The sequence below is a fragment of the Oncorhynchus clarkii genome, unplaced genomic scaffold (genome assembly GCF_045791955.1).
Source record: "Oncorhynchus clarkii lewisi isolate Uvic-CL-2024 unplaced genomic scaffold, UVic_Ocla_1.0 unplaced_contig_1240_pilon_pilon, whole genome shotgun sequence".
NCBI classification, from domain to species: domain Eukaryota; kingdom Metazoa; phylum Chordata; class Actinopteri; order Salmoniformes; family Salmonidae; genus Oncorhynchus; species Oncorhynchus clarkii.
Genome location: NW_027261092.1, coordinates 141,145 through 155,799, shown reverse-complemented (window position 1 = coordinate 155,799; position 14,655 = coordinate 141,145). Strand labels below are relative to the sequence as shown.

The 14,655-nt window shown below is 46.3% G+C and overlaps 1 protein-coding gene across 1 annotated transcript in view; it reads left to right on the top strand.

The window, feature by feature from the left end:
• The window catches only part of LOC139404746 (fibrillin-2-like), a gene marked incomplete at its 3' end in the record, with an annotated part of 232,358 nt that overhangs the window by 76,987 nt on the left and 140,716 nt on the right, over positions 1-14,655 (top strand). The window contains exons 11-17 of the mRNA XM_071147349.1: positions 829-948; positions 2,888-3,013; positions 3,633-3,755; positions 5,389-5,511; positions 11,635-11,787; positions 12,781-12,834; positions 12,945-13,070. Coding sequence (XP_071003450.1) covers positions 829-948; positions 2,888-3,013; positions 3,633-3,755; positions 5,389-5,511; positions 11,635-11,787; positions 12,781-12,834; positions 12,945-13,070 — 825 coding nt within the window. The remainder of the gene's footprint in view (positions 1-828; positions 949-2,887; positions 3,014-3,632; positions 3,756-5,388; positions 5,512-11,634; positions 11,788-12,780; positions 12,835-12,944; positions 13,071-14,655) is intronic.

Below are 14,655 nucleotides of genomic sequence, written 5' to 3'. Positions count from 1 at the left end.
GTCAAGTCACGAGTCATTGGTGTTAAAGTCAAAGTCCAGTCCATCAAGTCAGGTCGAGTCATAAGGCTCAAGTCCAAGTCAAGTCACGAGTCATTGGTGTTAAAGTCAAAGTCGAGTCCAAGTCATCATATTTGTGACTTGAGTCCACACCTCTGGTAGCTGGGAGCATGTGGTGTTTGATACTTGTGAGCGAGCTACCGTACTGGTAGCTCACGATTGACCTGTCGGCGACCCCTGTGTTACAGCCATTAGTCACAGTAAGAAGCTTCCTTTTGAGAGAGGACAGCTAGATGATAACCAGTCAATGTTCAGGTCACCCAGAAAATACATTTCTCTGTTAGCATCAGAGAGCTTGTCCAACACCACACACATATTCTCCAGATACTGACTGTTAGCACTTGGTGCTCTACAGCAACACCCTGAAAGAAGAGGCTTCAGATGAGGCAGGTGAACCTGCAACCACAACACTTCTACTTCATTTGTCATGAGATCCTCTCTGAGCTTTACAGGAATATGTCTCTGAATAGATACAGCAACACCTCCCCCGTAGACATTCCTGTCTTTTCTATAGATGTTATATCTTTGTATTCCTACTACTGTATCATCACATCTGCTGTCTAAGTGAGTCTCAGAAATGGCTAAAATATGAATATTCTATATATCTAAGCTGAGCGAATCTACTAATCTCGTGAACGTATGTTTCTGCGGCTGTTAGGTACTGTATATTTATATGAGTTAACTTTTAATCCTGGGTAGCTTGTCTAAAAACTGAACTCATGAGGATTCTAGGTTGTATTTCTAATAAATCTATTTCCTGATAATGAATAGATGTAGATGAGTGTTCCTCCGACCCGTGCCCCAATGGGGACTGTGTGAACACGGCCGGTTCCTTCTACTGCAAGTGCCACACAGGGTTCCAAAGAAATCCAGAGAAGCAGGTCTGCATCGGTGAGTCTATTTATACTGGTGTATATATACAGTACAAGTCAAAAGTTTGGACACACCTACTCATTCCAGGGGTTTTCTTAATTTAATTTTTTTTACTATTTTCTATATTGTAGAATAATAGTGAAGACATTAGAACTATGAAATAACACACACGGAATCATGTAGTAACGAAAAAAGGTGAGATTCTTCAAAGTAGCCACCCTTTGCCTTGATGACAGCTTTGCACACGCTTAGCATTCTCTCAACCAGCTTCATGAGGTAGTCACCTGGAATGCATTTCAATTAGCATGTGTTCCTTGTTAAAGGTTCATTTGTGGGATTTATTTAGTTCTTTATGCGTTTGAGCCAATCAGATGTGTTGTGAGAAGGTAGGGTTGGTATACAAAAGAAAGGGTGGCTACTTTGAAGAATCTCTCTTCTTTGGTTACTACATGATTCCATATGTGTTATTTCATAGTTTTGATGTCTTCACTATTAATCTACAATGTAGAAAATAGTACAAATAGAGAAAAATCCTTGAATGAGTAGGTGTGTCCAAACCTTTGACTGGTACTGTATATATTCTATTCAAAGAGGTTGAACCAATGCCTTCACCATAGACATGTTCCAGAGTCTGTGGTATAAACCCTTAACCAGCCAGGCCTGTGTCTGCGAGTCTGTTTTCACAGTGGAGTGGACCTTAAGGATTTATTCAGTCTAAATGTGCTGTTTCCTTTTTCTTTCATATTGTTACCTGACTACTGGCACATTGATCCACCGAATGCTGAATTGTCATTTCACGTTTAGAAGATAGTTACAATTACAAGCAGACTGTAAATGGATATACTATACCATTTAACATTGGGCTAGGTGAAACACATAGAGATATAACGACTATACCATTGCAATTATAGTTATTATATTTCTATGGTGGAATGTTACTCACTCCAACACAATGCTTTCAGATGGACAAGGGGCCAGAGGGAACTGTCTAGGCCAGAGGGAACTGTCTATGTCAGGGGGAACTGTCTAGGGGCAGAGGGAACTGTCTAGGGTCAGAGGGAACTGTCTATGGCCAGAGGGAACTGTCTAGGGGCAGAGGGAACTGTCTAGGGGCAGAGGGAACTGTCTAGGGGCAGAGGGAACTGTCTAGGGTCAGAGGGAACTGTCTATGTCAGGGGGAACTGTCTAGACCAGGGGAAAATGTCTAGAGCCAGGGGGAACTGTCTAGGGTCAGAGGGAACTGTCTAGGGGCATTGGGAACTGTCTAGGGGCTTTGGGAACTGTCTAGGGGCAGAGGGAACTGTCTAGGGGCAGAGGGAACTGTCTAGGGGCAGAGGGAACTGTCTAGGGTCAGAGGGAACTGTCTATGCCAAAGGGAACTGTCTAGGCCTGGGTTAACTGTCTAGGGCCAGAGGGAACTGTCTAGGGCCAGAGGGAACTGTCTAGGGGCAGAGGGAACTGTCTAGGGCCATTGGGAACTGTCTAGGCCAGAGGGAACGGTCTATGCCAGAGGGAACGATCTATGGCCATTGGGAACTGTCTAGGCCAGAGGGAACGGTCTATGCCAGAGGGAACTGTCTATGCCAGAGGGAATGGTCTAGGGCCATTGGGAACTGTCTAGGCCAGAGGGAACGGTCTAGGGCCATTGGGAACTGTCTATGCCAGAGGGAACTGTCTAGGGCCAGAGGGAACTGTCTAGGGGCAGAGGGAACTGTCTAGGCCAGAGGGAACAGTCTATGCCAGAGGGAACTGTCTAGGGCCAGAGGGAACTGTCTAGGCCAGAGGGAACGGTCTAGGGGCAGAGGGAACTGTCTAGGGCCAGAGGGAACTGTCTAGGCCTGGGGGAACGGTCTATGCCAGAGGGAACGGTCTATGCCAGAGGGAACTGTCTAGGGGCAGGGTTAGTATACCAATGGCGTTATTTTGGATACAAATACATCACCACTCTCCTCACCAGACATTGACGAGTGCCTGAACAACGGGGTTCTGTGTAAGAACGGCCGCTGTCTCAACATGGATGGAAGCTTCCAGTGTATCTGTAACGCAGGCTTCCAGCTAACCCCAGACGGCAGGAACTGTGTCGGTAAGATCTTTCAAATTCTTTTCGCGTTTGCTTTAGCCTGTTTGGAGTGCCAGATTGGGTTTACACTTTTGCTACTGCTCTATGGGTTCCATTGCGCCAGTCAAGATCAATCAAGCCCAGATTAAGTATTTTAATATAGTATCAGTTACCTTAATCACTCATGTAAATCAGTACTCCAATGTTCATGAGATTGTAGCTAATTGTTCCCTAGATTTGATTTGACACCTTGTTAAGTACTATAAGTATTGAAGCCTAGTCAAACCCATGAATTAACTTTATGAGGACAAGCCACTAATTATAGACTAATATAAACATAAAATACCTATTAATACGGTTTCTGTGTTTCTCTCCCAACCACATCCTACTTGTTTGCTCATGGCTGTCCATCGATGTCGATGTCGACAACGACATCGCTCTTGTTTTTACGCCATTGAATGTGGCTGTACAAAGCCAATGCACACACAACCTCACTCACATTCTACATGCTACACGCCATTACCCATGGGGTCACATTCCAAGACCCTCTGCTTGGCAACTAACGGGTCTGGGCGTGGTGAGTTTGGCTTTAACAACAGGATGACAGATTCTCCCCTGACCTTTAACCTTTTACCCTCCACAGACCATGACGAGTGCGCCGGCACCAACATGTGTCTGAACGGCATGTGTATCAACGAGGACGGTAGCTTCAAGTGCCTGTGCAAACCCGGCTTCACCCTGGCTTCCAGTGGGCGCTACTGCACAGGTAGAGAGATCACTGAGGCAGACATGGAATATAGAGCAGGTTCAGGATTGGCTCATATTTTAGAGCTATGCCGATAGATTCCAGAACCTCATCTGTGTTCCATTTGGAATTCCAACTGAGATGCTACAGCACCAGCTGCTAGCCATGCGTCTGGATCAGGAACAGACAAAGGGTGCATTCCAAATGGTACCCTATATAGGGCTCTGGCCAAAAGTAGTGCACTGTTTAAAGGAATGGGGTACCATTTGGGATGCAGACAAGAGATTGAACCTACCGCTCCCCAGAGGCCTAGTTATAATGTGTTTTTTTGTTAACCACATAACTTCTCTCTTTGGGTCTGTTTTTCTACCTGTCTCTCTCCTTCCCTGTCTCTCTCCTTCCCTGCTTCTCTCCTTCCCTGTCTCTCTCCTTCTCTGTCTCTCTCCTTCCCTGTCTCTCTCCTTCCCTGTCTCTCTCCTTCCCTGTCTCTCTCCTTCCCTGCCTCTCTCCTTCCCTGTCTCTCTCCTTCCCTGTCTCTCTCCTTCCCTGTCTCTCTCCTTCCCTGTCTCTCTCCTTCCCTGTCTCTTCATTTCTCTTTGTTCATTTCCCTGTACTCTCTCCATCTCTCTCGTACTCTTACACTCTCCATCTCTCTTGTACTCTCACTCTCTCCATCTCTCTCGTACTCTCACTCTCTCCATCTCTCTCGTACTCTCACTCTCTCCATCTCTCTCATACTCTCACTCTCTATCTCTCTCGTACTCTTACTCTCTTCATCTCTCTCGTACTCTCCATCTCTCTTGTACTCTTACTCTCTCCATCTCTCTTGTACTCTTACTCTCTCCATCTCTCTCGTACTCTCCATCTCTCTTGTACTCTTACTCTCTCCATCTCTCTTGTACTCTTACTCTCTCCATCTCTCTCATACTCTTACTCTCTCCATCTCTCTCGTACTCTCCATCTCTCTTGTACTCTTACTCTCTCCATCTCTCTTGTACTCTTACTCTCTCCATCTCTCTCATACTCTTACTCTCTCCATCTCTCTCGTACTCTCCATCTCTCTCGTACTCTTACTCTCTCCATCTCTCTTGTACTCTCCATCTCTCTCGTACTCTTACTCTCTCCATCTCTCTCATACTCTTACTCTCTCCATCTCTCTCGTACTCTCCATCTCTCTTGTACTCTTACTCTCTCCATCTCTCTCGTACTCTTACTCTCTCCATCTCTCTCGTACTCTCCATCTCTCTTGTACTCTTACTCTCTCCATCTCTCTTGTACTCTTACTCTCTCCATCTCTCTCGTACTCTTACTCTCTCCATCTCTCTCATACTCTTACTCTCTCCATCTCTCTTGTACTCTCCATCTCTCTCGTACTCTTACTCTCTCCATCTCTCTCATACTCTTACTCTCTCCATCTCTCTCGTACTCTCCATCTCTCTTGTACTCTTACTCTCTCCATCTCTCTCGTACTCTTACTCTCTCCATCTCTCTCGTACTCTCCATCTCTCTTGTACTCTTACTCTCTCCATCTCTCTTGTACTCTTACTCTCTCCATCTCTCTCGTACTCTCACTCTCTCCATCTCTCTCGTACTCTCACTCTCTCCATCTCTCTCATACTCTCACTCTCTCCATCTCTGACTCTCTTTCTGGTAGATATTGATGAGTGTCAGACTCCAGGCATGTGTATGAATGGCCGCTGTGTCAACACTGAGGGCTCCTTCAAGTGTGAGTGCCTGGCAGGGCTGGCTGTGGGGGCGGATGGACGCTTCTGTGTAGGTAAGGAGTTGTGGGTGATCACAAACACACAAACGCATGTTCACATGCCCACACACACACATTCACGCTTGCTAATGGACACTCACACACCTTCGTGCACACAGGCACGCACACACACACACACACACGCACACACACACACACACACACACACACACACACACACACACACACACACACACACACACACACACACACACACACACACACACACACACACACACACACACACACACACACACACACACACACCGGCTTCCACTTCAGACAGAGACTGTGTCTTTAAGTCTGTGATGTCCACAAGCTGTTTCATATTTGGACTGAAACGAGAGTCATGGGCTCTTATTTAGCTTATTGGCAGATCTCGCCTCTTCTGCAGACATTGTCTGAGTCCCAGATGGGTCCCTATTCTCTGCATAGGGCACTAGTTTTGATCAAAAGCAGTGCACTATATAGGGAATAAGGTGCCATCTGGGACTCAGACCTTATGGCTCACCGGGAGTCAGAAAACAGTGGAAATTCACAACCACATTATCTGTCTTCTGGGGCTTATTTCATGACATCGATAACACCTCACTCTTTAGGAAATGACAAAGAACAGAGAGAGAGAGAGAAGGGGGGGGGGAGAGAGAGAGAGAGAGAGAGAGAGAGAGAGAGAGAGAGAGAGAGAGAGAGAGAGAGAGAGAGAGAGAGAGAGAGAGAGAGAGAGAGAGAGAGAGAGAGAGAGAGAGAGAGAGAGAGAGAGAGAGAGAGAGAGAGAGAGAGAGAGAGAGAGAGAGAGAGAGAGAGAGAGTTTTAAATAATCTTTATTGGGTCTGGCGTCTGGGAGCCCACCACACAATAAATACTCATACAAAACCATAGTTACACATCAATTAAAAACACAACTCCAATTCCTCCTCCACAGTAACTAAACACAACATCCTCTGAATACCCCATATACTCATAAACAGATCAATATTGTTGACAAGTTTATAATAGGCAAACTCAACCCTTAGTCTCGCTGCCAACATTCCCTCCAGCATTCCCACCACATCCACAGACCCCTGTCCCCAAATACTGTTCTTTTGGGTCTTCCATATCGCAAATGTTGCTTCTCCAAACACAAAATTAAGCAACACAACTACACCCTTTTGACTATACCTGTACTTTGGCCCAAATATATACAGTTGGGAAGAGAAATCCTCTCCCAATGCTGAGAACCAATTAGTGATCAGGTCAATCATCCCGAACAGCCTGGGACACTGTAAAAACAGATGTGCCAGAGATTCAGACTCAGCACAGAATGGACACCCCTCCCCAACAGTAGGATCCAGGTGTACCAGATGCGTGTTGGTGGCTATGGCTCCATGTATGATCCTCCATTGGAGGTCAGCTGTCCTCTTATCAATAGGCAGTTTATATAATGATCGCCAACAGCCTTTTGGGGAGGCACCTGGACCAAACACACCTGCCCACCTCTTCGATTTTACCCCTTCCAGGGAAGAGGCATGGGACACCTTTACACATGTTCTGTACATGGCCTTCTTTCCCACCTCCTTGAACTCCCCCAGCTCCGGGGTATCGAAGGACAGCAGCATCCCCACATCCTCCTCGAATGCCCCCATCGCAGCACTAACAATCAGTGCAGGGAACATATAATCCAGACCCTCCTTCCACCGATCAGATTTGGAAGTGTCAGTCACATACTGCAGATTAAGTACTGGCAAGGAGTCACAGACCTCAGCGACGACCTTCCTCAGTAGACGAGATGATCGGATCCCTGCTCTTTCTCCCAGCTCCTCCAACGATCTGCTCCTGCTCCGCATCAGATGACCCAGCTTGGTACACCCCACACCTAACAGGCATGAACGTAGGCTGGCTGAACCCCGAGTACGAGACTGGATGACAGTGTTGTAAAAAAGAGTCTCTTCAAAAAGCCACATCCCTGGTGGCGTGCCGGCCTTACGGGACATGACAAAAACTCTCCAAGCGTGCATAGCAGACTCATAAAATGGATTCAGGACAGACAAATCACCCCCCTCCAGCTTTAAGAGAAAAAGCCCAAACAGTCCACTCTCCTCATCAGTGTGTAGGCAGTGTCGACCCAGCTAGAACCGTCACTGTACAACAGTCTCTGGGCTGCTAGAACCATCATTGTACAACAGTCTCTGGGCTGCTTGAAGCCGGAAAGCCATGATCCTAGAGGAAATGTCCACCAGGCCTTGCCCACCCTCGTGCAGTGGCAGGTACAGGGCTGCAGCTTTAATCCAGTGTTGTCTAGACCAGAAGAAATTGACAAGGCTCCTCTGAAGCTCTTGTGTCAGACCCCTTGGTGGCTGCAAAATCATTAGTCTGTGCCACAGGGTAGAGGCAGCAAGATTATTAGCTACCAGGACCCTTCCCCTATAAGACAGCTGGGGCAGCACCCATTTCCATCTTTGACAGTCTGGCACACACTTTCTCCACTACACCATCCCAGTTATTTTTCTGAAATACATCAGAGCCTAGAAACCCTCCAAAGTCTTCATCCCATCTCTGCCCCATCTGAAGCCCCCCTGGTAACTGTGGAGCGGACCCCATCTGAAGCCCCCCTGGTAACCGTGGAGCGGACCCCATCTGAAGCCCCCATGGTAACTGTGGAGCGGACCCCGTCTGAAGCCCCCCTGGTAACCGTGGAGCGGACCCCATCTGAAGCCCCCCTGGTAACCGTGGAGCGGACCCCATCTGAAGCCCCCCTGGTAACCGTGGAGCGGACCCCATCTGAAGCCCCCCTGGTAACCGTGGAGCGGACCCCGTCTGAAGCCCCCCTGGTAACCATGGAGCGGACCCCATCTGAAGCCCCCCTGGTAACCGTGGAGCGGACCCCATCTGAAGCCCCCCTGGTAACCGTGGAGCGGACCCCATCTGAAGCCCCCCTGGTAACCATGGAGCGGACCCCATCTGAAGCCTCCCTGGTAACCGTGGAGCGGACCCCATCTGAAGCCCCCCTGGTAACCGTGGAGCGGACCCCGTCTGAAGCCCCCCTGGTAACCGTGGAGCGGACCCCGTCTGAAGCCCCCCTGGTAACCATGGAGCGGACCCCATCTGAAGCCCCCCTGGTAACCGTGGAGCGGACCGGATCTGAAGCCCCCCTGGTAACTGTGGAGCGGACCCAGTCTGAAGCTGACCTGCCCACAGCGATTCACTCTTTTCCCCAATTGACTCTAGCTGAGGAGGCCCCCTCATACACCTTTAAAGCGTTTGAGAGAACCTTAACATCTTCACCCCCTGTAATAAAAACTGTCACGTCACCTGCACACACAGACAGTGCTATTGCGGGACCCTTCATTACACCTGGCACAGAGAAACCAGTAAGCTTCACTCTTAAAAAACAAAGCATTGGTTCAATCGCCAGACTATACAACTATATAATGTCAGAGTCCAATGCGACTCTCTGCTCAGGGCCCAATTGAGGAAGACCGTGTAACAACTGTTCAGTACACAGAGAGTCACAATCCTCTGCCTTATCGAGGGCAGAGTAAAAATCCACGGCATGTTGACGCATTTCACTGTCATCCGTGGTCACCTTCCCGACTGTCCTAGGTTGTTTTTTTAAATGCTAGGAGCATCCATATCCTTGAGGGAATCAAAACGAGACCTAATCAATGCACCCTTCACTCTTTCACTCTCATGTCCTGTAATTTCATGACTAGTCCAGGGTCGTTCTGAGTGAGCAGCTTCAATTCAATAGATTTGATGTCCTGTTCAAGGGCCTTGATAGTCTCTTAAGTTCAATTTCAGACAGAGCAGTATACTGTTGACAAAACAATCGTATGTGGGCCTTCCCAACCTACCATCATTGTCTCAGGGACTCAAAAGTCCCTTTTGTAACCCTCCATTCTTCCCAAAACAACAAAAACCTTTCACAAAGCATGACATCATGTAACAATTTAACATTAAAATACCAGTAAGGCGATGACCTTCGTGGACAAATGAATATCAACAGTAACAATATGATGATCAGAGAAACCCACAGGAGTAATGGCACACTTTCCAACCCTACTACAGTATTGCTCAGATACATACAACCTGTCTAACCTTCCAACCCTACTACAGTATTGCTCAGATACATACAACCTGTCTAACCTTCCAACCCTACTACAGTAGTGATCAGATACGTACAACCTGTCTAACCTCCCAACCCTACTACAGTAGTGATCAGATACATACAACCTGTCTAACCTTCCCACCCTACTACAGTAGTGATCAGATACATACAACCTGTCTAACCTTCCCACCCTACTACAGTAGTGATCAGATACATACAACCTGCCTATCCTTCCAACCCTACTACAGTAGTGATCAGATACATACAACCTGTCTAACCTTGCTGCACTGAGACCACCTTCATTAACTTTTAGCCATGTGCACTGCCTAACTTTTGCATTCCTTACTCTCCACACATCAGAAAGCTCAGTTAATAAACCAGACAGACAAGTGTCTGACCGCAGGTGAGGTTCTTACAGTAAAATCCACTGTGCAGTTCCAGTACCCCCCTAAAACCATACACCCCTCTTGATCACACTGTCTTAAGGTTTCCTTTATTTGATCAAATATAGCAATACGCTCTGTACCCTCATTAGGAGCATAAACAAAACATAACATCCACCTTGACCAATAAAACCCATGACAATCTCTGCTGTAGATACCACAGTCACCCCTAAACCCGAGGAAAACAAGATTGCCACCCCAGCACTGAAATTAGTACCATGACTGGGTATATGCTGTCCCTTCCACCACATACCCCATTCAACCTCATTTTCCTCATCACTATGTGTCTCCTGTAGGAAAACTACATTAAGCATTTTATGTTTTATTACTTCTAATACCCAAGCCCTCTTATTCCTGTCCCTTCCCTAATTAATATTGAGAGAACCTACCCTTAGTACCTCCATATAGAAAAGAGAAAAGAAAAGCAGAAGAAACCACAGACAAACCAACGAGAAAAAAATACACCCTATGAAGCATGATCATCATCATTTTAATCTTCTCTTAACCTGACCACGTTTCCCACCACCTTTTGCTGCTGCGACAGCAGTAACACATTTCCTCGAGCGAAACCGCTTCTTCTCACTCAGCTGGTCTAACCCCACCATATTCTGTAACATCACAGCTTACCTCACAAACGTATCAACATCAAAATAATCTGACAATTTGACAGATTTCCCAAAAGTCTGATCCAGAAACCCATTTACCTCCTCTAGATCGTAAATTGAGTCGTCACCAGCTGCTATCATATCAAAAGAGATATCCATATCCTTCTCCTGATCCTCCTCAGCTGAGGCCACAGACAACTGACTCCCTTCCACCACATCCCTTTCAACACTCCCCACTTGCACCCCATCACTCGTACCAGGCATCTCCTCCACTACCTGGGAGACTAGCCCCACCTGAACCCAATTACTCATAGTGGGCATCTCCTCCACTCCCTGGGAGCTTAGCTCCACATGAATCCCCTCCTGTACCCAAGCACTCGTACACCATGCTCAACCATACGATCTACTTTAAGAAATCTTTAACAAAAACCACCACCGCTTTATTCATCCGGGATGCATAAGCAACATTCTCATATCCCACCTTCTCTCCTACGGCAACCAGAAACTCCTCCACCGTGACAGTAGCTTCAGTAACACACCTAAAGCCGTGCCGAAGTGACAGGGACGGCATCCCGATTCGGGCTGCCATCCCCGCCAAAATCAGGGTAATTTCGATACGAAAAACAAAATACTTAATTCTACCACAACAAAAATAATAACCTTAATCATGCACAGAAGAAAACAAAAAATGCCACCAAGAAAGAGAAAACTGAAAGAAAGTTCTGAATATCTAACTCTACACAACACACGCACTCCTTCGCTCATACAATTCCCAGCATGCACCAAACACTCCCAGCATGCAGAGAGAGAGAGAGAGAGAGAGAGACATTGGCTACAGTACACTGAAGTAGCTACGTTCCTATATTCCTTCTCATGGGCTTTGAGCAAAAAAGACAAAATGTCGGAAAGCGGAAATCCTCAGCAATCACCGCCAATGTTTTCACTGTAAAGCACTGTTGTGTTAATCCATTGTCACATACAGTGTCTCTGTGTTTTCTTCCTTCAGACACACACATGCGCAGCACCTGCTACGGCGCCATAAAGAAGGGTGTGTGCGTGCGTCCCTTCCAGGGAGCCGTCACCAAGTCGGAGTGCTGCTGTGCCAACACCGACTACGGCTTTGGAGAGCCCTGTGTGTCTTGCCCAGCCAAGAACTCAGGTACAATACACACGATGACACACATCCAAACTGTGCGAATGTCAATCAAAAACTTTTATCTGAACGTCTTTAGATGCTGTTTGTAGACCAACTGACTCATTTGTAGACAATGGAGTGAACAATTGGCTAATAGAGTGACTTTGAGAAGACCAATTGGCTAATAGAGGGACTTTGAGAGGACCAATTGGCTAATAGAGTGACTTTGAGAGGACCAATTGGCTAATAGAGTGACTTTGAGAGGACCAATTGGCTAATAGAGTGACTTTGAGAGGACCAATTGGCTAATAGAGTGACTTTGAGCAGACCAATTGGCTAATAGAGTGACCTTGAGAGGACCAATTGACTAATAAAGTGACTTTGAGAGGACCAATGCAGCTAATATAGTGACTTTGAGAAGACCAATTGGCTAATAGAGTGACTTTGAGAGGACCAATTGGCTAATAGAGTGACTTTGAGAGGACCAATTGGCTAATAGAGTGACTTTGAGAGGACCAATTGGCTAATAGAGTGACTTTGAGAGGACCAATTGGCTAATAGAGTGACTTTGAGAGGACCAATTGGCTAATAGAGTGACTTTGAGAGGACCAATGCAGCTAATAGAGTGACTTTGAGAAGACTAGTGCAGCTAATATAGTGACTTTGAGAGGACCAATTGGCTAATATAGGGACTTTGAGAATACCAGTGCAGCTAATATAGTGACTTTGAGAAGACCAATCCCGTGTGGGTGATATATTATTGTTGTGCTTCCAACATCAAATATAGCTCACATTACATACAGTATGTACAAAATGTTGCGTTCTCACACACAAAGATGCTTGGTAATGGAGGTTGTTTTGTTGCAACCGCAGTCATTGACTTTGTATTTATTCCTGTATTTAAAGCAGTAACCCCAACCCTTCATCTCAGTCTTCTAGAACTTTAACTTCTAGAACTTTAACTTCTAGAACTTTAACTTCTAGAACTTTAACCACCATTTCTGTTTGGTCTTACAGCTGAGTTCCAGGCTCTGTGTGGAAGTGGAATCGGCTTCTCTGTGGATGGAACAGGTAATGTGCCCTACGCATACTACGAAACTTTTGGGGTTTTCATCAGTGTATTGCGTGACATTAAAATGACCCCTCTCTATTGTGTCCCTCTGTCTCTTTCCCTTGGCCAGACATCAATGAGTGTGCACTGAACCCAGAGATCTGTCCCAATGGAGTGTGTGAGAACCTAAGAGGCAGTTTCCGCTGCTTCTGTAACACTGGCTACGAGTCTGACAACACGGGCAAGACCTGTGTGGGTGAGTGGAGAAAGGCTGTTTCTGACACTACAAAATTACACTATCTTTCTTGTAACTTGACCTTCAGTGACACGAAATGTCATGACCTGTGATGTAGTGATAACAACAAATTGCTAAACGTTCACGCTGAGCAAATTAATGTTCAATACACTTTCAATTAAATAAAAAAAAACACTGTATTTACCCTCCACTACATCACTGGTCACAAATCTGGTTTATGCCAAATATGATGACACATAATTCAGTATTAAAGATGGCCTCCATAGCCAGAAGAGCACACCGGCCAACTAGGCATGTGTCTATGTGAGGCTCAGTTCAAATAGCTTCCTCCTTTACTGACATCCAGCTTGTTTTCCAGGCTGAGGCTGAGAGGCAGTGGAGGTGTAGTGGTGTCTCTCTTTCAGTTGGTAGGTTACGTCTCAATTGGGCAGCAGCTGTGATGAGGAAGAGAAGGAGAGCTAACCTGGGAGCCTGTCTAGAGATTTGTGATGAGGAAGAGGAGGAGAGCTAACCTGGGAGCCTGCCTAGAGATTTGTGATGAGGAAGAGAACTAACCTGGGAGCCGGTCTAGAGATTTGTGATGAGGAAGAGGAGGAGAGCTAACCTGGGAGCCTGTCTAGAGATTTGTGATGAGGAAGAGGAGGAGAGCTAACCTGGGAGCCTGTCTAGAGATTTGTGATGAGGAAGAGAAGGAGAACTAACCTGGAAGCCAGTCTAGAGATTTGTGATGAGGAAGAGGAGGAGAGCTAACCTGGGAGCCTGTCTAGAGATTTGTGATGAGGAAGAGGAGGAGAGCTAACCTGGGAGCCTGTCTAGAGATTTGTGATAAAGAAGAGGAGGAGAGCTAACCTGGGAGCCGGTCTAGAGATTTGTGATGAGGAAGAGGAGGAGAGCTAAAATGATAGTCTGTCTAGAGATTTGTGATGAGGAAGAGGAGGAGAGCTAACCTGGGAGTCTGTCTAGAGATTTGTTTCACTGACCAAACCATCAGTTTCAGAGTAGGCAGGCCCATTGAACTATTTTTTGCCTAACCTTATGGGAAGCTATTAGCACCCATGTCATGCATTATCAAATGCATTATGCGTAGCAGGGCCCTGTGTTTTTTTAATCATGTCACATGACCCAGATTTGAACCTTTATTTAAAGCTTTTTCAGTGAACTGTCCGCTCTTTTTATGGTAGATGGTCCAGCACCATCCTCCAGCACCATCCTCCAGCACCATCCTCCAGCACCATCCTCAGACAATTGCTTTAATTTTTGGTCTAATTCTAATTTCTGGATAATGCTTAAAATACAGAATAAAATCTTGCTGTGTCACACGATTGCACAAAACACCGAGTGCTTTAATGACCTGTGAAGAGGGTATTCATAGGAAGTGTTACCCAACACAAAGTGAGTAGTCAGAACAATATGCTATTACATTTACTGTTCCTTTTGGATGCTTGACTATTCTTAGCATTACTGACAATACGTGCAAAGTTCTCACATTGCCTTTCGGTGGTTGGAGCGCTATGACTTGCTAGTCTTCCTAGTTACCACACTCACCACTAACAGTAATAGTAGAGCCCATTCAAACAGACTTATT